The sequence below is a fragment of the Cricetulus griseus genome, chromosome 3, assembly GCF_003668045.3.
Source record: "Cricetulus griseus strain 17A/GY chromosome 3, alternate assembly CriGri-PICRH-1.0, whole genome shotgun sequence".
In the NCBI taxonomy this organism is placed as follows: Eukaryota; Metazoa; Chordata; class Mammalia; order Rodentia; family Cricetidae; genus Cricetulus; species Cricetulus griseus.
The window spans coordinates 17,519,788-17,545,611 of record NC_048596.1 but is presented as its reverse complement, the minus strand read 5'-3'; the positions used below and the strand labels follow the sequence as shown (position 1 = coordinate 17,545,611).

Genomic DNA, 25,824 nt, shown 5'->3' with positions numbered 1-25,824 from the left:
GGTCATTACATTAATTTCCCTATTGTAAAAGTGACAGAAAAATCAGTTAATTTCCAAAGCCATACAGAGGAAGCTCTGCTGCCTGCCGCCGATGGTGTCTAATGAAGGCCTTCAGGGGCCTGGTGTCAGTTCTGCTGGGGCCTGGTTTATAATGAGGTGAGGAACACAGACACATTGCTTTTGTTCCGGGAGCTTTCAGGACCTGGACCTTAACGTCAAGGAATTTGTAGATTGAAACAAATGCCCGAGTGGTTTTAATGAATAATGATTCTCGCCTAGACAGAACAAAGAGCCTACAGGAAAAGGAACCAATCACTTCCATTTGAATGATTGAATGGATAAATTCTTATCTGGGAATGAGACAGAGCTTATAAGGTGGTGGGATGTTGATGAGCCCCGTAGCTGCTGGCTTGATATCTAGGTCCCTGGGCTCGACAGGAGACTTTAGGGAGAACTTTTGCAGAATGGTGGTGAGGAAAAGGAACAGCTCCATAATGGCCAGACTCTCGCCCATACAGGACCGCTTCCCTGGAAGGAGAAAACACCACATCAGTTCTCATCATGTTCAAATGAGACCTGAGAGCCATGAAAATGCCAATCAGAACACTCTGGAGGACAGCAAATTATCACTTATCAAAGCACTGTAGGGGCTGGAGAGATGGCTCAGTGATTAAGATCACTTGCTGCTCTCGAAGGGGACCCAGATTCCCAGCACCCACATGGTGGCTCACAAACAGCTCTAACCAGTTACAGGGAATCTGATACTCTTCTTGCAACCTCCTCAGGCCCCTACCTGCACATGTACACGGATAATACACATAAAATTTAAAAAAATAAAAATTTTGAAAAACACTCTAAAGAAACACTCCCAGCCTGGTCTACAGATTGAGTGCCATAATACACATAAAATTTAAAAAAAAATAAATAAAAATTGAGTGCCAGAATAGGATCCAAAGCTACACAGAGAAACTCTGTCATGAGGGGAAAAAACAAAACAAAACAAACAAAAGAAATACTCATCTTCAATGCAATAATAACACTTGCAAGGGGTTATCTGTAGGAGCAATCAAGGCTTTGAGGCCAGCACTTAAGTCATTATTTATGATATAATGAGACTGAATGACACTTAGATTTGGCTCTACAGAGGACTGGTTAAGCAAATCCTTATGGATCCATTATACAATGCAACCGGGAAGCATTTTCGTGGAAGATTACTTGGTATCTTTAATCACAGTGTAGTATGTGAAGGCAGACTATTACAGATTGTGCAGAATAAACCAAGCCTACATATGCAGATACCATGACACTGTTCGAAGGGCCTGTAGTAAGGCAGCAAGTGATGGAAAATTGCAGGTCATTTTTACTTCCCTCTCTTAACCTGGTTCCCTGAATTTTATGTTGAACACTTATTACCATTGTAATTAGAAACAATGCATATTAAACTTACTGATTTGTTTATTGATTGATAGATTTTTGCAGGCCTAGAAATCAAACCTCAGACCTTACCATACTGTAGACAACTGGTTTACCACTACAATCCCAAGCTCCTTAAACTGTTTTTTTTTTAATGCTAATCAAACAAACGCACAGATTGACAGTGAGAAGACACGCTGGTGATGTCAAGTCGTTATTATGACCTAATAGTGTCTATAACTGGAGACCAAATCTGAAGAAGAAGAAAAAACGGGTGGAGGTGACTAAGGTTCTTTGATGGACTCTGGCTCTGTGAATCAGATTTAAAAAATAATTAACAGTTAAAAATGAAGACATCTGTATATGTGCTTTGGAAAAGTTAATATTGCAAAAGGAAATCAATAGATAAAATTGGCAACTTCGAGTTACTTTATCGCCAGGCAACAGGTGACATCTGAATTTGAGTAATGTTTGTTTTCCTTAAAAGCTTGCCTTGCCAACCCACAAAGAGTTCCTGGAAGACTTACCTCGTGTAACCATCATATAGATGTAAATGTTCCTCTAGATTTGGGAAATTATGACAGTTTGATCAAGTGACTTTGCATCAGTGGATCACTTACTTATGAAATAATTCAGCGAAGCTAAAAACTGCCTGAAACGTGTGTATTTACCGAGGGAGAAAGGAACAAAGTAGTCTGTTTTCTTGAAGCATCCATTTTTATCCAGAAAGTGTCCCGGGTCAAATGTCTCTGGGTTGGGAAACTCCTTATGATCCAACAAGATGGAAGACAGTAGTGGGAGTACAACAGTGCCCTGGAATCAAGGGTGGAGAACATGGTGATACTTTGCCATGAGTTAGCTCACGTGCAAGCCAGACACTCCTGTTAACAGTGCATCTAGGGCTGGAGAGATGGCTCAGCAGTTAAGAGTAGAGGCTGCTCTTCCAGAGGTCCTGAGTTCAGTTCCCAGCAACTGCACACATTGGTCTACTTTCTCCGCATTATATGCTATAGAGCCATTAAATGCAGACACGGAAGGTTTGTTGCCTCGCTAGCAAGCACATATTAATTGTCGGTGGCAGCGATAGCCCAAATGTTTGAGTAACTGAAAATCAAGATTAAAGACAATGATGTAGCTCAGGGTTAGAACTGCTGTCCCTTCCCAGGGTCACCCTTTTTAAAATCCACCATAAAAACATCAGGTGAGCTTCTTATTCATCAAAGCCACTGCTCATTTATTCCATGACAGAAAGGGGCCTGGGAAGCTTTAGGTCAGCCTCCCATAGCCTACGTAGTCAGAAACTAGGCCCATAGGTGACAGGTTGTCTGTGACACTGTGTTCTTTTGGTGACTCTCCCAGCCACAGAACTGAAAGCAACCCCCCAACCCCCGCCCCAACCCCAGCAGGTGCCATGGTGTCCCTTCCTTCCCAATCGACCTTGGGGATGATATAGTCTCTGAATTTTGTGTCCTTGACCACAGCATGGGGCAGACTAGAAGGAAGGAGAGTGGTGTATCTTTGAATCTCATGCAACACAGCATTGGTGTAGGGCAGCTTCATTTTGTCCTTCATGCTGGGGGGCTGGTGACGTCCAATCACATGATCAATTTCTTCATGAATTTTGGCTGCAGAGACATTGTAAGGGTTACTCAGACCTACATTCCCAGGAGACCTAGAGATACTTCCACAGAGTGACAGAAAGTGGCCTGGCGAAGAAAGCTTTGTCGGAGTCAAACGTGTGTTGCTAGGCAGCCCTGTTTTGCTGTGAATCCCAAAGACCTGGCTGTTGGAAGCAAAGTGTGGTTAGGAAAAGACCTGGTTGTTCCCAACTGATCACGTGATTCCCAGCAAATCAGCCACAGAGGGAAAACGTTAGCTCCTTATTCTGCTGGGAGCACCTTAATCAGCTTCTCTCACTTTCCCTCGTCTCCCGGGGGAATGGCAACTGTATTCTGAGCAGTAAATACTGATCTCCTACAGTTTGTACTCTGAGAACAGGCATGAGGTTATCCACCTTCCCTACTGCAGACTGTAGACTAATTGTTGAATTTCACTTTACAATTACGTTTGAGACCCACCTGATGATCTAAGCAGTTAGTGGTTGCCATAGAAGGGCAATGGCAACCTCCTTCAATGGTGCAGCTACTGATAGGCTGCCCATTCTCCTGTCGGCAACCCCTCCCCCACCTCCTGTGAGCAACCCCTCCCCCATCTCCTGTAAGCAGCTCTAACTAAACTCATTGGTACACACACACACACACACACACACACACACACACACACGCACACACGCACACACGCACACGCGCACGCACGCGCACACACACACACACACACACACATGCGCACACACACGCGCGCGCGCACACACACACGCGCGCACACACACACACACATGCACACACACACACACACAACCAAAACCCAAATCAAGGGACTATCTGAGAAAAGGAAGGGGACCAGCAGGAATGGGAATGGGAGAAGAAATGAATAGGATCTAAGTACATTATATACACGCATGTAGACGTTATAATGAAACCCATCATTATAAGTAACTAGCATATACTAATAAAAAGAAATATAAAAATTACATCGGAGTTTAGAATCCCACTTGGGGAGTTTGGTGCACATTAAAGGTGGGAAATAGAAGCCTGTAAGATGAAAGAACACCTGAGGTTGAAAGACCCCTGCCCCTTAGCCCTTTCTTTCTCAAGTTTGTCTCCTCTTCCTCCTGTCCGCGGCTTCCCCGATCCCCACCCCCGGCGGCTTCCACTTCCCCCGCCACCCGCCGCACGCCCGGCCCGAGAACGAGCACCAGGTGGGCCGGCACGAGAACGAACACCAAGTGAGCCGGCCTGGAGCCCTGCCCCTGAGCCCCCGCCCGATGAGAAACACTCCGTCCCAAGGTCTCCGCCCCCAAGGTCAGCCATCTGGACGTGGAGGGGAGGGGGAATTGAGTCTGTTGTACCAGACACCAGACCTTGAGAATATGCTGATCTGGAATGGCTCTGTGTCTCATTTGAACCATCCAATAGAAATGATTCTGTATTTCGCCTCATTTGAAAGACTCTGTGTTTCACCTCATTTGAATAACTCTGTACTTTGCCTCATTTGAATAACCCTGTATAGCGCCTCATATACATTGACCAATGGGAATAGCTCTGTACAATGCCTCATTAGAATTATCCAATAGAATCCCTGCTCCTAGCTTGCGCCTTTTTCCCTATATAAGGACCCCTTTCCCTTGGCTCGGCGCGCTTGGCCTCACAGAAGCTAAGTCGCCCGGGTACCTGTATCTCCAATAAAGCCTCTTGCAGTTTTGCATCCAAGCTCGTGGTCTCGCTGATTCCTGGGTGCGGGTCCCCTTCTACGAAAGTACCTCTTCAGGGGTCTTTCAAGGTCACAAGCCAGGTGTTACTGAGTCTAAGTGTGATTTCAGCCTGGAACTCATTACATCTTTTGCTCATTATGGCTCATTTTTTGTGTCTTTTTAACATATGAGGTTTGAGATTCATAAGTCCTATTTTTGAACTTAAATGAAAGTTTCCTTAGTTCCTAAACATCCCTCTTCCTTATTAGCACCATGGGACAAAATTCTGTTCCTCAAAACCCAAGTCCTTCCCAGAAGTGTGGCAGCCTCGCCCTCTTTCCAACACTGTGTTCTCCTCCAGGTACCTTGCACCTCTGGGTACTTCAGCAGGAGCAGAATCCCGAATCGCAGGGTGATACTGGTTGTCTCGGTGCCTGCTGTAAACAAGCTGGCCCCAGAGGCTATTAAGTTCTTCAGATCAAATTCAGATTTCGGGTTGTGTTTCTCCTGCAGGTAGTAGAATTATGGGCTCTGTGAGCTAAAGAGGAGTCGATAGTTTCTCAAAATCCAACCCCCGCCCAAGATCACGCTTTTAACAAGATTGCGTTTGTATGCTGTACTGTTGTGAGCTGAGCAGTCAGTCATGAAGTTGAATGCCCTGAGCTCGAGTCTCAGGTTAGGCCCCATCTCTTCCCTGAGTTTCACGAAGCTCTAACGGAGACGGGAGGGTTAACGGGCAGGAAGCGCTCAGAACAATGCCTCATGCACAAACACCTGACAAGTTCTCATGCTGTAGTTAATGAAAGTTGATAAACTCTGTTGAAGCCCAGTGTAGGAAGGTCACTGGTGCATGGCTGGCCAGCTTTCCCTTTTCTACCCAGCTCTATGGCTCTTCTGTAACTTGTTTGCTATGTAAACCAGACCGGCCTCAAATGCACAGAGATCTGCCGGCTTTTGCCTCCTGAGTTCTGGAGTTAAAGGTGTGCGCCTCCATACCTTGATAGTTTTTTTTTTTTTTTCCAGAGAAACATGTTGTCCCCCTAACATTCACCAAAATGAATGGGCTGTTGCAACAGACCTTGGTAACTGGAAGAAGTGTAAATACCTCAACTAATCCAGGGAACTCTACAAGCAGTGAAAGGACACTCTCCACTCAGACATATTTTCTAGGGAGGCTGGCCTTACAAGTCAGCCCTCCCAAAGGGTAAGGCTGGTTATGGTGTTCTTACGATACAGTTGAGTGGCATTTTCCTCTCATCTTTACAGCTGGGGGACTCTTATATAGACAGGGCTAATTTTCAGAACTCAGAAACTCAAAACTAATTTTCAAATTCAGACTAAATTTCAAATTTTCAAAACAGATTTGGAGCTCTAGGTGTGATTACGGAATCATACTGTTCTCTGCAGTCGCACCGTGTTTCCTGCTCAGTGGCGTTCTGAGGACCGATGCTATGCAAGAGCTGTCACCAAGTATGCTCAGCATCACTTAATATGGTTCATTTTGTAGCGCCATTTTGTAGCGCATTTGTTTCAAATCCTTTATCCAGCAAGCCATAAAGTATCAGGATTATGACAATTGCTCCCTATGTGGCCCTGCTTTCCTACATCTTCATGCAGGCTACAAGACACACAGGAAAGGGGTCCCCTCCCCAGGCCCCGTACCTCCTCAATCTTGCTGAGGAAACAGTCAATGTAGTCCCGAGGGTTAGCAGGATCCAGGGACTCCTGATGTTCCTTTATTTTTTCCAGAATGAAGTTATTAATATCATTGATTCTTTGGGGGACTTCTTTATGCTTTCCAGGGACATACTTCATAAATGTTGGCCATAGATTGTACATCTAACAATGAAAGTGAGCAAACATAAAAACTGTCAGCAATTCATCCGTGAGGGAGGAGTGGTGGAATGAACAGAAAGGGGAGGAGAAGTGACAAGAAAGAGGAGTGTCCCTTCCTTCCACCTAGGGATTGTCCTACCTCTGCTCAGCCCGAGTCAGGGAGGAGAAATGCACTGAGTGGCTTTCTGTGGAAACGTCTGGGAATGGCCTTCCCCGATTCCCTCCGCCCCACCCTTCTTTCTCTCTTTAGTTTGCAGCTGGACTTCACCAGCACCAGACAAGTGCTCTACAACTGAGCTACACTCAGGAATTACGAATTTTTCTGAACAGACCAGTTGGAGCAGGCAGATGCTGAGCTAAAGTCAACGTACACAGACGGAAGGGCACTGTGCTCACACATCAAGGGAACCCAGAGCCTTTGACTCTGTAATAGGCTTCCAGGACACCAACAAGGACAGTGACAAACATGGGCAGAAGCTACATCTTACCTGGCACCATACAGAGTTTACTTGGTGAAAATTCTTATTTAAAAGGTCCATGAGGTTGAGGATCGTTTTGCTCCTGTACGGGAAGCGCTCGTTGAAGAGGATGGAACAGATCACGTTGCAGGGAGCACAGGCCAGGATAAAGGTGGGGTCAAAGGGCCCAGCTGTGGGGATAGAATCTCAGTGCTCAGGATTGAACTCGGGCCCTTGCCCGTGCCAGGCAAGCCCTCTCCCACCCAGTTACAGTCCCGGTGCCTCTACAATGGGCACCCTCGTCATCCGGCATTAGGATTTCAGGAACCGGCCTCTCTTTTCAGATTTATGCATATGGCTTATTCCTCTAAACTTCCTTTATTAGGATGCAAGCATCTTCTAGTCATATTAATTACATGTGTATATATTAGCATATATAGTACATAAATCTCATTATTCTCATTATAGCATGAGATACTATATGCTCTCTATAGTATTATACTATAATGATAACACTTTTTGGTGTTATATGTATAATAATAGAAACAAGTAGTATTATGGAACATCTATAATATATTGGGTATTATGCAAATGGATTTTACTATATCATTAAATCTTTCTATTGGTTTTGATTTGCAGCCTGATTTTTTTTCAGATATTGAAAATGCATCTTATAAAAGCTTAGTAGTTTGTCCAAAAGTACATCTAGTAAAGCGTCAAGGTTACAAGTTGAGTCCAGCTGAAAGCATTGCAGAGCCCTAACTTACAGCTTTGGAGATGGTGTTCCTCCTATTCAGGGTGATATCTTCAAAGACAGGGCAGACCATGGGCCAAGGGACTCCTGCGGGAGAAGCAAAGACCAGGGACAGGCTGTAGGCTTTACCTTCCATTTTCTGTAATTCCTCCACGAGGCACTGGGCTTCCTCCTGCACCCTTTCTTCCAGGCTTCTCTTCCCCATCCCAAAGTTCTTCAGCGTCATGAGGGAGAAGCGTCGCAGGACCTTCCACGTCTCTCCATTAGTGAAAACCAGTCCTGGGAAAAGACACAGAACAGAACATGTCTGGTGTTAGAGGCCAACTTCCCCACAGGTCTTCTTGTCTACCCTGACTGTCTGTGCTCCTTATCTGGATTCAGAGCTGGCAGACCAAGCCATGCAGAGTGCAGTCAACGGAAATGTCTGTCATAGCAAATGAACATCTATGTGATGCTCAAAAGGAGGCAGAAATTAACAAAGAGGGCTGTTGTGGATGAAGAACAGTCCAAACCGTGGAAGGGACTTCTGTCTGGTTCCGTTAAAAAACAATCGGAACCATCATTCAATCTTGTGGAATTCTGTTTTGATCCTTAATCTCTCTCTAACTCATGCATGTTCTGTGTGTGCTTTTCTGTGTTAGAGGGTAAATACATTTGAAATAGATCAATGTAGGAGCTACGCTCTGTCCCCAGAATTTACAACCTGCAAATGTTAGCCTTACTGAAGAAAGATGGAACCAGGCTGAGAGATGGCTCAATGGTTAAGAGTGCTTGCTGCTCTTTCAGAGGACCTGGGCTCCGGTTACCAGAACCCACATCCGGTGGCTCGCAATCCCCTGTAACTCTAGTTCCGGGAGATCCACTGTCCCCTTTTTGGCTTCTGCAGGCATGCTAGTGATGCATAAAAGTTCATGCAGGCACACACACACAATAACAAACAAATCTAGAAGAAGAAGAAGAAGAAGAAGAAGAAGAAGAAGAAGAAGAAGAAGAAGAAGAAGAAGAAGAAGAAGAAGAAGAAGAAGAAACAAGGAGCTGGAATGCAGCATGGTTCAATGCAGTAAGTTTTCAATGTCTTCCTCTGGGTAAGCCCAGACGTGCATCCGGATTTCCCACTTTTTCAATGCATCATCAGTTTTCACGGCTGCCCAATCCAGCCCTCAGGGGCATCCTCGTGTCCATTCTGCCCTTTGCCATACATACCCGCCTTTGTTAAGCTCTGCTGATTCCACCTCCAAAATGCCTTTCTCGTCTTTTCCTTCTTGCCAGATCGTGCTACACTATTACCCTTCAGTTATAATATTTTTAGAAAATTTAAAAGTTCCTATCAATTATGATTAGTTTGTTTAGTGTTACTATAAAGAGATACTAGAGGAGGGGCTGGGGGTGTTGATCAGTGTCTTGGTTACTTCCTTATAGTTGTGCCAAGACACCATGACCAAGGCCAAACAAATTACAAAAGAAACCATTTATTAGGGGCTCACACTTTCAGAGGGCAAGTCCATGATCGTCACGGCAGGGAGCATGGCATCAGGCAGCAGGCACTGGAGCAGGAGCTGAAAGCTCACATCTTGAGGTAACAGCCAAGAAGCAAGGAGGGAGCTAACCAGGAATAGTTTTTCAAACCTCAAAGCCTACACCCAGTGACACCTCTCCTCCAGTAAGGCCACCTCTCCTACTCCTTCCCAAACGGTTCTATCAGGTGGGGACCAAGCATTCAAACATATTACCTACTGAGGCCATTCTCATTCACACCACTGAAGATGGAGCTTTCTGTCCCACCTGGTCCCACAGGGTCTCTGTGTGTTTACTTGGGGCTAATTGGCTGTGGGATCAAGCAGAAGACAAACTTTCATCTATACACCACCACAATCAGTTTCTAGACTGCTGACCTAGAATGCATAAAGCTTGGATCTCTGCATTGCATAAAACTGGACACAGTAGCACATATCTATAATCCTAGCACTCAGAAGGAGGAAGTGGTAAGTACAGGAATATAAAGTCATTCTTTAATACAAGCCAGGGTGGAGACTCTGAGGAGAGATGAGAGTGTGGTGTGCAGGGGAGAACACAGTCCTAAGAAGAGGCTGTTTGTTAGGAAAATGGGGTTTAAATTATTTAGCTTATACTTCTGTAGGTTTAAGGGCTTGGTGCCAATATCAGATCAGCTCTGGGATGGCCTTGACAAGGAGGAAAGCCAGTGGAAGGGATGTAAGAGGGTGTCTTAGTCAGGGCCTCTATTGCCATGAAGAGGCCCCATGACAAAGGCAACTTTTATAAAGGAAACCATTTCATTAAGGTGCCTGGCTTACAGTTCGGAGGTTCAGTCCATTATCAACATGGTGGTACATGGCGGCGTGCAGGCAGACGCGGTGCTGGAGAAGTAGCTGAGAGTCCTATATCTTTCAGGCAAAAGGAAGTAGTCTGAGACACTGGGCAGTATCTTGAGCATATATGAGACCTCAAACCTGGCCTCCACAGAGACACACTTCATCCAACAAGACCACATTTACTTAAACAAGGCCACACCTCCTAATAGCCTCCCCCCTTTGGGGGCCATTTTCTTTCATATCACCACAGAGGGAGCAATCATTTCTTCAAACAGGAGGCCAAAGACAGACTGGGTCCCACACTCTCAACTTCTGTGAGGCTCTCCTTCCAGGCGCTATTGAAAGCCCCACATGGCTAATCTGGGAGCCAAGTTAAACTCAAGAATCCTTAAGGACAAACTGTATCCACACTATAGCAATCTCTAGAGTAGTTTCTTCCCTCATTTCTCTGAATCTATAGAGTTTCTAAATTGTTCTAAATCAAATTTTGAGTAATACTGACATGAAAGTCTTAACCTTTGTACCACTTAGCATGCTGTGCCATGCACACAGTGAAAGGTAACTTCCGGAGTCTGTTCTCTCCTTCCACCACAGGTTCCGTGATCAAACATAGGTGGCTAGACTTGGGTGGCACTTTTATCGCATGACTGATCCCGCTGGCCCTTAACTTTACATTTTAGTGAATAAACAATAGCACCTGATTCCAGGGATCAAATGAATAAACTAAGGGTTTGAATGGTTGCCACTAGCAATTATATAAATGTTTAAAGATCACAGATGTAGTCGAAATACCAAGTAGATAAATACCAGGAAATATTTCAACTGATTGATTAGTTGAACATACATTGAAGCAATCTCAACAGGATTACAGCTGTTCCAATACATCAGAAGGCCGGTTAGCATTTTAGCAGATTTTCCATTTAGCAAATTATTATTCACTGAATTCTTCCCCTCCCACAAAACACTTTGGCAAGCTAACCTCCATATCTGGGAACATGGCCTGACTTGGACAGAGTCTTTGCAGAGGTCATCAAGTTGAAATGAAGTCATTGGATAGTCCCTAACCCAATAATGACTACCCTTATAAAATGGGGACATTTGCACATGTGTGTTCGCATGTGCACACATACTTGACGTCATATAACCCTGAATGCGGAGGTTAAGGTGATGGAACCATAAACCATGGTATATCGAAGAATACCAGAAAACCTGGAGGGCAGGAAGGAAACAGATTCTCTTGCACAGCTCACAGAAGGAACCAACTTGCCAGCACCCTGACTTTATACTCCTAATCTCTACTGTGGGACAAGGTCCTTTTGTTTTAAGTCACCCTAATGTGGTGCTTTGTTATGGCAGCAATAGGGAACTGAGACAGAGGAAAAAAACATTAATGGCAGGTTTGTCCATTTTTTCAAGGTGGAGGAAGGAAGAGTTCACTGTTTCCTTTCTACTGTGTGCAGGTAAGAGGAGTGAGGGAAGTTTATAAACTGGTTTTCTCAAAGTTGCAAAAACTGAACATTTTAGGCCAGTCACTTTCCCTCACCTTAGCTCAATCTAGCCCAGCAGCTTCCACACCCAGTCAGAAATGAACAGAGAAACCTAGAAGCCGCTGAGCTGGAACTAATCTGGAAGCTTCTTCCCTGAGGACTGGCTTCCCTGGTTCCAGAAAGCACCATTCAAGCTTCCACAGGAGGGAACTAATCAACCAGCCCTACCCATCTATGTTGCCTGTGATCCACAACCCTGACCAGCATGGAACGATAATCCCATGGATTTGTAGTGGCACACATACCTCGGTGGTAACCAACAGCTCTCTAATTGGATGCAAGGCTATTCAACAAGAGGGAAAGCATGCCTGGTACCTGAAAACTAGCCAACTATTCCCACCTAGAGAAATGATGGGTGTTGGAAGAGAACCTACAACTCACATTTCACTGAGTCAGCATAATCCCTAATAACCATCTAAACATTTGACCTTATATCTGAAGGTAAGTATAGTCCTCCCCTCTCACCCAGGAAGCTTCTTTGTATCAGACAGAGAAATTACAGAAAACCACGACCAATTAAAATACAGAGCTGCAGAGCTCAGTCCCAACTGATACATACCTACAACACAATTGTGTACCGAAAGCCGAGGGATCATTTTGGAAGAGGGGTTAGAACAAGGATTTTCCTGTGAGACTGTATGTCCTAGGAACGTCAGAAGCTACACCCACAAAGTTTCACCAATATGGCTGGTAAACATGACCTGAACAAGGACTGCCCCAACAGACATGCTGACATGAAAGGGTAAAGACCAAGAGCCCTCAAACCTACGTGAGGAACTTCAGGCAACTAAGGAGAAACTGTTGTTCACCAAAGAAGAGCACACCAATTGGTTATCCAATAGTCAGCTCTGAAAACATATACAAACGAGTAACACTATTCAAACTGAGCATGCCGTATTTATGTATTTAGGTAAACATAGGACACACCACAAATGTATTTTAAAACGATTAATGAGAAAAGATGCTATGAATTTGAAAGAGAGCAAGGAAAAGTATATGGAAGACTTTGGAGGGAGGAAATGGAAGGGAGAAAATATGTAAGTATAGTTTCAGAAAATTAAAAATATTACAGCCGGGTGTTGGTGGTGCACACTTTTAATCCCAGCACTTGGGAGGCAGAGGCAGGTGGATCTCTGTGAGTTCAAAGCCAGCCTGGTCTACAGAGCGAGTTCCACGACAGGCTCCGAAGGTACACACAGAAACCCTGTCTTGAAAAAACCACCAAAAAAATTAAAAATATTAACAGAGAAGGACACAAACAGCCAATGCAATCAACTTGTTTTGTCCAAAGGGAGGCTTGGCAGCTGCTTTAGTTGAACAAATGTACCTTGAGTGAGAATGGGCCCAGGTCACTCCCCTTGTACAACTAGCATAGTGTATTATATGTAGTTAGGGATTCATAATATACTTCAGAAAGAATCATTTCTATTTATCTGGGATTCATTCTATTTATCTGGGTAACTACAAATGGCTTGGAAAAGACTCATTTGACACATATTAAGGCATGTGTAACACGTGTCTAAGTCTTGGATATAATAATAAAATATTCTCTGTGAGTCTGCACCCAAATGAGAATGAGAATATGGCTGGGGAGGCTCACGGCTACTCACAGGCTCCTCCCTCATTCTCCTTTGCCCTTCACCTTCCAGTAGTTGCCATACGTGGTCACTATTTGCTGTGGCTGCCACTGTGCCGCCTTTGCCCCTGTGAAGCTGCACTCCAGGTACTGCCTCTCTCCAATCCTAGACCTTTAAGTCACAACTCCTGTCACAGAAGCTTCTTGCATGGGTTTAGCGCAATCCTACTCACAGAGGAAAGTTACAGGTAACTTCACCTGACTTGATGCCCATCTTCAAGGAGCTACGGAAACTCCACAATAAAATGACCTTAAGATCTTCATCGCCTTTTCTTTTCCTAAGTTTCCAAACTCCATGGGAGTCCTGGGGGGTAAGAAGACTTTTTTCAAAAAAAATTCACTGTATATTTTCTAGATTATGCCCAAGTTTATACTAATGAACTGATTCATAATGAGCCCTGAATAATTCCAAGATGAGGACTGGCTATGACGAAAGACAACTCAACTAGGTTGAAAAGGTTGAGTCACTTGATATTATCCTGAACGTCCAATCTCAAGGTAATTTAGGGGGCTTTGGAGATAAGAGTTAAGCATTGTGGCCAAAGATTGGTGAACTAAAGAAATGGCTTAGTTGGTAAGGTGCTTACTCCACAAACATGAGAACTGAGAATCTGAGCTTAGATTCCCCATTACATTAAAAAGTTGGGTATAGCGGTGCATGCCTATAATTTCAGCACAGGGGTGAAAGGAGACAGAGACAGGAGGATTCATTCCTGGGACTTGTTGGTCAGTCAGGCTAGCCATTTGGCAAGCTTCAGGTTCAGTGAAAGATGCTGTCCCAAGAAAAAAGTAAAAAGCAAGAATGACACATGACCTGTGGCTTCTACATGTACACACACACACACACACACACACACACACACACACACACACACACACACACCCCTCCATCAATCATGTTCATGTAATGATATATTTCAGATTATACTCTGGACACCAAGGCTAAGGTGAGCTTCCTAGATGTGCTTCACTCTTGAAAACCTCTGTGTTTGGAATCCTCCAAGATCTGTCCTACATGACTGCTCATATGCAATGAAAGTGTAACTCTAAGCCTAGCACCTTATTGAGTTCTGTGGGTTATTATGAAAACGATTGAATCTGAAGCAGTCATAGAAACCCCCTAAATTTTAGTCAGTTGATAAGAAATGTGAGCGACCTGGAACCTCTAAGTGTCTGTCATTTGTAGTGAGGTCAGTCTTGTTGGGAACTGTGTCTATCACCTGCCAAATCTTTGGTAGCTCTGGGCCCTTTGCATTGGAACCCTACTGCAGCATTGTACGCTTGTGGTTAGTTGCTAAGTGCAAAACAGACTCGGACTAAGTTAGTAATCACATCTCCAGGTATCAAGGCAAGGTAGCCTGTATTTTGGATTGAAACATACCACTTCCTTTCAGGCTATCTTCAATGATGGGAAAAGGTCCTCTCCCAAGGAATTCATCACCTTGATTGAGTAGAGCTTCCTTCACCACGTCATATCCATGTAGGACCACAGTAGGCCAGGATCCAAAGTACAGAGTGTAAATAGGCCCATAGTCTTTGGCCAGCTGGAGGGAGAGAGAAGCCTTTTGTGTAAATGATATTGTGAAATATTTCTATTGGACATTTGTAAACAAGAGTTTGGCACAGGGCTTGGCCTTTGCTACACCAGTCTCATTTTAGAAATTTAACCTTAGGTAACTAGTCCTTTTATTCCTTCATTTACACTTGCGACTTCCCAGCATCTGTACTGCATCGGATACTGCACACCCAAGGAGCCGTCAGAGGATTTAAAATCTAATGGAAGTGAGAGGAAGAGACAGTCATTTTTGGGGTAGGATATATTCAACATACATTCTATCCATGGATGAAAATGTCCTTGTAACATGAAAAATAAAAGCCCAGAGACTGATACTGGGCTTCAAGCTTCAAGCTCAAGATCAGAAAAGCAAAGCAGCCAGTCACTAGCTCTCACCTCTACCTCCGACTGAAAGGGCTGTCCTGTTCTCAGTGTGGCTGGAAACAAATTCTCCCACGAGACCCTTTGCTTCTTCCTTTTATACCTCTCAAATCCTGGGATTAAAAGTGTGGCGTCCCAAGTGCTGAGAGCTCCTTTGTGTGAGCTGTTTCTCTTTTAGACTGAATCAATTTTGTGTAGCTCAGTGTGGCCTTGAACTCACAGAGATCCATCTACTCTGTCTCCTGAGTCCTGGGATTAAAAGTGTGTACCACCGCAGCCTAGCTTCTATAGCTAACTAGTGTGCTGGCTTTGCATTCTGATACTTGAGACAATCTTTATTGAATCATAAATAATATATCACCACACATCCTTATGTAACAGTATATCATGTACAACAAATCACATGGTTAAAAGTTTAAAAAAGAAACAACCAAATACATTACATTTGTAATCCAAATGGTATATAATTCTAAGACAGTGATAAGAAGTGTGGTATTGGATGTCAAAGAAGAACTTAAAAAAAATGGGGAAAGATCTAGAAGGGGTTACCATTTATATGTAACTAAAGATGTAGTAAACACACTCAATAGAAGTTTATTCAGCCATAAAGGAAAATGGAGCTGTATCAATGCAGAAAAACCAATGTTAACTGGAGATAATCATAATAGTTAATTAAGCCAGTCTCGGGGGATCCTGGGAACCATATCTGAGACCCTGAGCTACATCCTTATTCCCCAAATTTATAATATAATATTTATAAATATTATATATATATATATATTGATGTATGTGTACATATATGTGGGGGAACTGAACATCCCATGGCATATATGTGGAGGTCAGAGGACAGTCTTGGGTGTCAGTCTTTTGTTTGAGACAGAGTCCCCTTGTTGTTTGTCTCTATACTATATCTGCCAGACTATCCAGATCACAAGCTTCTGGGGAGTCTCCTGTCTCCACCTCCCATCTCACTATAGGAACACTGGGGTTACAGACTCAGCCTCAAGTGGGTTCTGAGAATGTGAACTCTGGTCCTCATGTTTGCTTGGCAAAAGATTTATCCACTAAGCAACCCCTCAGCCACAACAGACATTTACCTGTAAACTTGTGTTTCAATAATTTGTTTAAAACTTGAGCATGTTTTCTCTCATTGGTGGTTTTGTATTTTATACAGACACATAGAACCATATGTGTACAGGTTGCATTAAAGTAGAAATGAAACTATCTGGAGGGATAAGGGGGGATTCATGGGAGTGGGGAGGGGACAGAAAGGGGAGGGTAGTGAGGTATGGGGGGATGTTCAAAGCACCTTATATACTTGCATAAAAATGGCATTATTTAGCCGGGAAGCGGTGGCGAACGCCTTTAATCCCAGCACTTGGGAGGCAGAGACAGGTGGATCTGTTTGAGTTTGAGGCCAGCTGGTCTACAAAGCTAATTCCAGGACAGCCAGGACTGTTACACAGAGAAACCTTGCCACAAAAAAAAAAGGCCTTATACAACCCAGTATAATAAAATAAACACTAGAGAGGAAGCTGGGGCAGTGGCAAGAGCCTGCCTATAATCTCAGCACTTGGTAGGTGGAGACAGGATTGGAGTTCAAGGTCATCCTTGGCTATGTAGTGAGTTTGAGGCCAGCCTAAGTAGCTACATGAGACTCTGCTGTCTCAAAAAATTGAATAACCCCAAACTACTCCCCAAAGTCTCAAGGGGCAGAGGAAGCAGCCAAGGGAGGGGCTTACGGAAAAGTTTACTGTTAGGTATAAACAAAGGACTATGTCCAGATATTGATGGTAGTGGTGCTCCAAAAGGAGAGCAGAACACTGAGGTCGCCTGCAATTCAGGATGATTTTTCAAAGCCACTTTATATACAGCAGAATCCAAAGCAGCCACTGGAAATTACATGAAGGATCAAGTGCCAAACAAAATTACATCGAAAACCAGTTTTGAGGATGGTGCTATAGCTCGGGCCCTAGGTTTGATTCCCCTGCAATCCATTTCTGTTTTGTTTTTTGTTTGGCATTCTTATTTCTAAAAGGTTCAAAGGAGTTACCACTTGCTCGTTGTTTTCTTCTGGGTCCCGGGTCTTCTCTTTTGCTCTTTTCCTGTCCTTTCTCCTTCATTCCTTTCCTTTCCTTTCCCTCCACTCATTTCCCAGCTTCCTCTCCCACAGGGGAAAATTCTGTCAGCCTACATTATCCTTTTTTGTCCCCAAAAATGAAGCTTCCTTGTATTTTGGGGTACGGTCTGCTAGCCAGTCCCTCCTCCCCCACTCTTTGGGGGCTCCTCTTACTTCACTGGTTCCTCCTGCTTAGTTTCCCTGGAGACAGCTTACTCTCTGACTGATCCCTTTATTGGTGTGTCTGGAGATTAGGCCTCAGTCTACATATGCCAGGATGAACTCATCCAGATTCATGGCTTTAAGTACATTCTGACTCCCAAATTTTAAAAAACGTAAATTCGGGCTCAGCCCCTGAATTTCAGTTTCATGTGTTAACTTACCTGATCACATACTGACTCCAATAATTTGTAGGTCTTTGAAATAACATGTCTGACTGAGCTTTTTGTACACTCTATCTCGCTAATATCAAAAAACTGCTTCCATAGTCTCTCCCATCTTATTCGGTAGCAACCTGCTGAGCTGAAATTTAGCAACCACTTGTGATTCTTTATTTTGTACCTTTTATCAAACCTGTCAACAGATCCTGTTGACCCTGACTTCCAGGTCCAGTTAGAATCTAGCCTCCTTTCCTCCTCTGTTGTTATAGTAGTCCAAGCCACCATCATCTCCCTGGATTACTGTTACACAGGTAGCCTGCCTCTTTCTTAGGATCTTTACAATCTACCCCTAACTACAAGTTTGCAGAGCCACGTGGTTAAAACCTGAGTGGCATTATGTCACTCCATCTAAAAATGCTGAAGTCCTGTCTCTTGGAATAGAAGTAATGATTTAGAGAATCCCTGAGAGTATCAAGAGATCCACCCTTCTGAATTTCCTTAGCACTATGGCCAACTTTTGCCCGTTTGCTTCTCTTATTTTATCTGCACTCACCTCCTTGACACTCCTTGACTTTACTGAGTACCTTTTGCTACAGAGTACAGGATCTTGTTCCTTTTGCATAGAACACACTTCTCTCAGGTTAACTTTATGGCTTTATCTCCCATCTTATTTAGCAGTTTCTTACAAAACTAAGCATATGATCCAGCAACTGTATGTCCCTTGATATCTCAAAGAAAGCGATAACTTAAGGACTTCACAAAAACCTACATGTGGGTGCTTATAGCCATTTTATCTGTAGTTGCCAAAGGTAAATTGGTAATTCAGGCAGAAACGATCTGTTGAGTAATGAAAAGATGAGGAAGAATTCTTAGGTGCTTATTATTAAGCAGAAGAAACCAACTGGGAAAGGTGACATGTACATGACTCATCTATATGACATTTTAGAAAATGGGAAACTATGGAGACAGCAGAAGAGCTGTGGTTGTCAAGGCAGCAAGGGGGATTTCTGGGACAGTGAGACTATTTTGGCATTTTAAGGGCAGATACACACCATTCATTATACACTTGCCCAAGTCCAGAGGATGCATAAAGGGAGAACTCAAATGTAAACTTGGGACTCGGGATGATAATGATGAATCAATGCAGTTCCTCCATTATAAAAAAGTTCCACTTGGCGTGGGATGTAAAGAGGCAATGCCGTGTAGAAGGGGCATTTGTATCGGGAGCTCGGCTGCACTTTAAAACTCCCTGTGCTCAATTGAGAACATGAGAAGAGGGGGGAGGAAGCTACGAGAGTGAGAAGGGAAGAAAAGGAAGGATGCAGAGGTCATGAGGAAGCAGAAATTTTGAGTCAGGTGTAGATTAGAAAAAAGGACATATGATATGATAGGTAGGATTTTAGTTGGGGGGGTGGTAGAGGAGGAAGGGAAGGAGAAGGGATAGTCATGTTATTCAATCTTGTTTGTAATTCAAATATATATATGTAAAACTCCCTGTGCTCAAGAAGTAAAGTTGGGCCAGTGAGATGGTCCAGCAAGTGAAGGTGCATGCCAAGTGTGATAACCTGAGTTCGATCCCTGGGACCTACTGATGGAGGGAGAGGATCAAAGCCTTCAAGTTGTATTCTAGCTTCCACATGTGTGCTCGCAATCATGTAAACACATATATGCATACACACACAAACTAAATAAATGTCATAAAGTATAGCCTTAAAAGTAAAGTCTATTAAAAATGCTTGCTTCTTTCCACCTCTGCATTGTTGTTTTCTGTAGCTGACTTGCAAAGACACGACTTGTTTTCATTCTGTCTGAGTCACTTTTTATTAGAATATGCTTGTCAAGGGTAGGGGTTTTTCTACTGTTATGCATTAATATTCCCAGTCATAAAGCATGTGCCAATGTGTTCATCTAATAAATATTTAGAGCAAAGATTTATAATCAGAGAAATCCTTACACAGTTTCTCCATCTTAAGAAGTCTATTTTAGCACAGTGAATTTGGGGAGATATTATTTCCCCAACTGTGGCCAGTGCAGACAAGCTGTGTTACAGGACAATGTTAGGGAGGGAACGGGTGGGAAGCTCCTTAGAAAGCTTCCCACAGATAATTTAGTATAAATCAATAATATACACGTTTACATTTGCCGAGCTTGCCTTTGGTGTTATATGTTAATGGGGTCAGCATTTCATTTAATATATGTTCTGATCCCAGAATCTTATCCAGAAGCCAACCAGTATCTTCAGGTCAAGGTTTCTCACCTCCTCTAAAGTGACCCAGCCTAAAAGGATGAGGATTATTTGCATTTCTGTATCCCCTAATGGAACACCCCAAAGAGCCCATGTGGTAAGCCGAACTGAGAAAGGACGCCATGAGAGGGCAGGGTTCTGAGGTGAGCACTTAACCCACAAGCAAACACCCTAGGATGGAAGCCCCTTACCTTGGAAAGAGATGCAGGCACATCCTTGAAGTTTAACTGCAGTATATTCCCAATAACGGGAAGTGGAGTTGGGCCAGGAGGCAGTCTTCCTCCAGGGCGTGTTTTTGTCCACACTGAAAGGAAACTAAGGCAAATCACAGAAACCACAAGAACAAGGGTAGTGACTCCTAGCAGCTCCATTTCGGCCCTGGGATGTTGCTTGTTTGGAAGCAAAGCTTATATAGGGGGTGTTCCCTGCTGGGCAAAGGCTGCTCTGAGTTTTGGACTTAGGTTTGTTTGTTGACGCCTGAGCTGAAGAAGGGCTGCTGCTTCTTCCTTTTACTCAGAAAATCTGTAACTTTCTTTTGGTTTTAGTATGTATATGATGTGTGTGTGTATGCTGTGTGTGTAGGTCAGAGGACAATCTTAGATTTTGGTTCTTGAACCCCACCTTGTTTAAGATACACTCTTTATTGCTTGAATTTGCATATGCCAAGCTATCTATCTGGCTGTTGAACTTCCAGGGAGTCCCCTGTCTCCACCTCCCATCTTGCCACCTGAGCACTGGGGTTTCAGAGGTACTGACCTCACCCAGCTTTGCATTAGGTCTGGGGGTTCCAACTCAGGTTGTCTGACTGCACAGAGAATTCTTTACCCTGAGCCATCTCCCTAGTTCTTTTTTATTTTGAAGACTCTTTACTGCATGTAGTTTTTTCTCAGCACTGAGTGCTCACTCCAATGTTTTATTTTGCTTTTCATAGATTTCTAAGACCATTAAGTAATTACATTTACAAACTAGAAAAAACAGAAACAAAAAAACCCAAGCTAGGTTACATGCCCTGAGATGGTTTGGAAGAGTTTCCTCAGATATCAGGTCTCTCTCATCACTTAAGTCTTTTGTGTCCATCAATAAGTAATTGAACAAACAAATCACAGTACATACAAAAGAATGCCATTTATCACTCGTCAGGCTTTCAAGGTCCATCGGTGCTCAGTGTATGTCACTGTCTCATGTCACTTTTCATGACATGGTAATGGTCTGTCCACTCATCAGCTGGAGGATATGCTTCAGTGCTCTTGGATAGATACCCAGAAGTGGAATCCTGAGACATATGGTGACTATTTAACAGAGTCAAAAAGTAGTCCAAAGTAAATTACAACCTTACCAGCGATGTATAAGGATTTCAATGTCTTGCCATCATTACTTACTGTCATTATAGGTAGCCTAGAGAACATGAAGTGTTACCTTACTGTGCTTCCCTAGTAACAAATGGCACCGTCTTACTTAGGCTTTCTATTGCTGTGATAAAACATGACCAAAACCAACTTGGGGAGTAAAGGGTTTGCTTCTCACAGCTTGTGTTCCATCATCCAAGGCAGGAACCTGGAGGCAGGAACTGATACAGAAGTCATGGAACAGTGCTGCTTACTGGCTTGTTTGCCATGGCTTGTTTAGCCTGCTCTCTTATGGTATCCAGGACCACTAGCCCAGGGGTGGCACTGCCCAGTGAGCTGAGCCCTTCCATATCTACCATCAATCAAGAAAATGTACCACAGGCCAATTATTGAGGTTCATTTTCACAATTGAGGTTCCTAATTCCAAAATTACTCTATCCTGTATCAAGTTGACACAAAACTAGCCAGTGCAGACACTCAACATTTAAAAAATTGGCTTTATGTGTATTTTTATATTTGCCTGTATGCATGTAAGTGCACACGTGTACAGTGTTCACAGAGGCCCCAAGAGTACCAGGTGTCCTGGAACTGTAGTTACATATGGTTGTGAGCTGCCATGTGGGTGTTGGGAAACAAACTCAGGTCCTCTAGAAGAGCCCTAAGTGCTCTTAACCACTGAGCCATCTTTCTAGCCCCAACATTGAATACTGTACAAGCTCTTTGTATATTCCTAGAGAAGCCTGGGTTGAGATAGCTTGCCCATTTGAGTATTGGGTTATTTTATTTTTGGTAACCCAATACCATTAACTTGTGCTTCAGTGACCTCTTTTTTCACTCCTCTAGTGCTACATTCTTCCCAGTTAGGTAGTTTTATCTTTAAAAGTTCACCCCCTCCCCCCACCCCCATGAGACTGTTGAGTCTAAGAGAGCAGAGACTGTCTTATTACTGGGCTGACTCTTGGTGTGTTAACTTTATATTTAGCTTTCCTGACACACACCAGGTAATTCTCTAAACTTTTTCTGGAATTTAACTTCATGTTCAAATTGTTCCTTCTGTTATATCAGGAAGGTCAGTGCCTCCATTGAAAGTTTTCTTGGGGGTCACCCCACAGAAATCATTTATGCTCACTTCTCTCCGGCTGCAGTTTGTCGGGGGAGGGGGGTATTAACTCTTGCGAATGCCTGGGTTGAGATTATATATGGACTGACTACAGCTTATGGCCTCGAAGAATTCCAAAAGTAAAACTCCTTGAGGTGCTTGCATGAGGTGAGATGCAGTTAGAGGAAAGTGAGGTGACACCTTGCTGAACTGTCCAATACAGACGTAACTCAAGTTCAAGAGGCAAGGCTGAACAGAACTGATAGGCACAGGGGGAATCAAATACGAAGCTTGTCCAAATTTCCCTTACATGCCTGAATTCCAGTTCAGCTTAATGTATTCATTAAGATGCAAATCCTGCTGGGCATTGGTGACACACGCCTTTAATCCCAGCACTCAGGAGGCAGAGGCAGGTGGATCTCTGTGAGTTCGAGGCCAGCCTGGTCTACAGAGTGAGTTCCAGGGCAGGCTCCAAAACAATTCAGAGAAACCCTGCTTGTGGGGCGGGGAGAAGGTGCAAATCCTGGCTGACAGCAAAATGGAGAAATTTTGGAGGGCAAATTAGTTCAAGTAATTCTTCCAGACTCTTATTTGTGAACCAACCACTTCCTGTATACAGGCTGTCTTCAGGGAGGGGTATGACCTGGGAAAGGGACTTTTTCAGTTATGGTACCATTACCATACTAGGGGCAGGAGGGCCACCTACCTAAATACAGGTGGTATGCCATAGTATCCACAATGCCCATTTTTATGCTATTCAGTTCCATTTGTCCCATGTAATGGAAGAATGCTGCTTGCCCAGGCTCCCAAAAGGCTCCTGTTTCTGCAGTCAGCCGTTAATTTTGACCAGCTCCTCTAGAGGGAGCACTTCTTACTGGCCCTACAGAGAACAGAGAAAGCCAACCCAATCACTCTTCCATTTCCTGGCCTCCATTTAGACAGTACACCCTCTGAAATCTCTCCTAAATTCAGAGCAACTGCGGTAATTGCCTCAATGAACAAGGTTAAGGGCTGTGACAAAGACCCTGCATCGACGGTATAGCTCAAAGCTTTACTTTGCTACTTGTTTTTGGTTTTATTTGTTTTTTGAGACAGGGTTTCTTCGTGCAGCTCTGGCTGTCCTGAACTTGCTCTGTAGACCAGGCTGGCTTTGAACTCACAGAAATTGGCCTGTCTCTGTCTCCTGAGTGCTTGTTAGTTGTGTGATTTTTGGGTCAAGTGACCCTTCTAAACCCCAGCTGTAAGATGACAGCAGAACCTTTAAAGTCCTGAGAATTCAGAGAATGCCTACAGATGAGGACCTGTGCCAGTGAACAGAAACTGTTACTGACAGGGACTTGCAAAGAGACGCCCTCATGTTTCCTGGTACTGCCGAGGCAAGAGAATCCAGGAGATTTCATTTTAAAATGTAACACATCACTGTGTCACTGCCTCATCAGAACCATTTTCAGCTGGCTGCCTTCCATCCATCCTTTGAAACGGCTCAGACCACACACTGATCCTCTTGACTGACCCTGTCGTGCTACTCACCGCTATTGTGCCTGCGTACTCCAACTGACCCACCCCACCTCCAAAACTACATGCCCTTTTTGTTGCTTTAGTGACACAGTAGGTAGGTAGCTAATACTTATATGCAAACACATTTTTGAATGTTAAAAAACAGAAATTAATAAAAATAGATTAAAAGAAACAACAACAAAGACATGTAATATTTCCAAAGAAATATGGTTATCATGGTCCCTTTTATGCTGTAACAGTATCTGAAACTGGGTAATTTATAACCAATATAAATTTATTGGCTTTTAGGGGTTGGAGAAATGGCTCAGTGGTTAAGAGCACTCATTGATGGCTCTTCCAAAGGACCCAGATTCAATTCCCAGCACCCACATGGCAGCTCACAACTGTCTGTAACTCCAGTTTCAGGGGACCTGACACCCTTTCAATGGGCAGGCAAAACACTAACGTTCATGAAATAAAAATAAATAAAATAAAAAAAACACATTTTATTGGCTTTTGGTAATAGAGACTAAGAAGTCCCAAGATCAAGGGGACAGCAGTTAGCTGTCTTCTACCAGAGCTTCAGCAAACACTGGTTTTCTCTTGTCATTCTTTACAGGTGCTAGGCTAAGAATTCTTCAAATCCCTAAGTTCTGTTTCCTTTTAACATCCCATATTTACATCACCCCCCCCCCCGCCTTACATTTTGCTATCTGCAGCTAAAAGGAGTCATACAGCTGCTTCAAGATTATTCACGGAATTTTTTTCAAATAGGGTGGGAAGTAGTTATTGCCGGAGTATTTACTCACAGGTGCTGGGCTCTGGGTTCAATCCCCTGCACAACAAAGAAAGGAAATAATGTCTTCCTCTAGATATCTTAGAGAACAATCTTAAGATTCATCTTCTAGAATGTCTTGCCAGACACAGCGGCCTTCTTTTCAGCTTGGAACAACGATAACCTTTACTCCTGCTCTCAATACTTAGTTCCTGTCTCTGCTTACTCACAAGTCTTTCTGTAGTATTGTAAAACTCACTTTCCCTACAACTCTCCTGGCTGAGCCCTCCTGAGAACTTCCTTTTGACATTATATTAATGGGCACTAGAAGTGAGAAACCGACAGTATGTTCTCAATGCTTACACAAAGACAAGAGATGAAGAGAAAGCTAAGACACTGGCCTGGATTATTGGAATGCTCCGGAAGGTCATGGCTGATGTTTAAAACTGGTTATCTTAGCTCAGCTCCTGAAGAGAAATAGCAATGTGGTTTATCCACACTCATCAGGCACTGTGCTCATTCTCTACTGTGGATTTTCTCATCTACTCGGACAGAAACCTACTGCTTTCTATAGATGAGATAAGCTATAGATATCCTTGCTATAATACCCTAGCAGTTACCATGTGGATATTACCATTCCAGGTTAGATAAGCTAACATACCCTAGCAGTTACCATATGGAAATTACCATAGTAGGTGCAGCAACATATTTTGCTAAAGAGCTGCCCTGCAAGGATGAGCAAACACTTTAAACATAGCTGGTAATTTTCCATGATTATCTCATAAGTCTTCATTCACATGAATTTAGCCAGCTCTAAGTCTTTTTGTTAAGACTATTTATTTGACTGTATTGTCCTGCACTCCACATTCACCTTCTGTTTTTTTTTTTTTTTTCCCCACAACAAAACTGATCAAGTCTCAAGGATCAAGCACCATCTCAGGGGTTAGCAGTTGATACAACCCCAGGCAACAATAGAGTTACGGTCACCACCCTCATAGAGCCTGGGTTTTTGTGATAATAGACTTTAAGCAGGCCACGAGGCAGGATGCATGTTCATGCAGATTAAGGAGAAAATGCTAACTGAGCACAGAGTTCAGGGTGAACTCTCGGAGTTAGCGAAGGAGAGCTGGTGCCGCCAGAGAG

General features: G+C 43.5%; 1 protein-coding gene across 1 annotated transcript; it reads right to left on the bottom strand.

The window, feature by feature from the left end:
- Positions 1–346: 346 nt before the first annotated feature.
- Positions 347–20,335, bottom strand: LOC100751762 (cytochrome P450 2C23). The gene is made up of 9 exons (XM_027407249.2): positions 20,156–20,335; positions 14,666–14,828; positions 7,901–8,050; positions 7,048–7,208; positions 6,386–6,562; positions 5,089–5,230; positions 2,851–3,038; positions 2,085–2,226; positions 347–528 (listed from the first exon to the last, which is right to left on the bottom strand). Exons 1-9 carry the CDS (start codon positions 20,333–20,335, stop codon positions 347–349), a joined length of 1,485 nt encoding a protein of 494 aa, XP_027263050.1.
- Positions 20,336–25,824: the final 5,489 nt, after the last annotated feature.

What these genes read in the sequence shown, in the direction of transcription:
- LOC100751762 (XM_027407249.2), bottom strand. Translation starts at nt 20,335, where the DNA reads ATGGAGCTGCTAGGAGTCACTACCCTTGTTCTTGTGGTTTCTGTGATT. An exon ending in TCCTCAGCAAGATTGAGGAG is followed by an intron (nt 5,231 to 6,385) that starts GTACGGGGCCTG and finishes TACTACCTGCAG; the next exon opens with GAGAAACACAACCCGAAATC. An exon ending in GAGACTATATCATCCCCAAG is followed by an intron (nt 2,227 to 2,850) that starts GTCGATTGGGAA and finishes CCTTGATTCCAG; the next exon opens with GGCACTGTTGTACTCCCACT.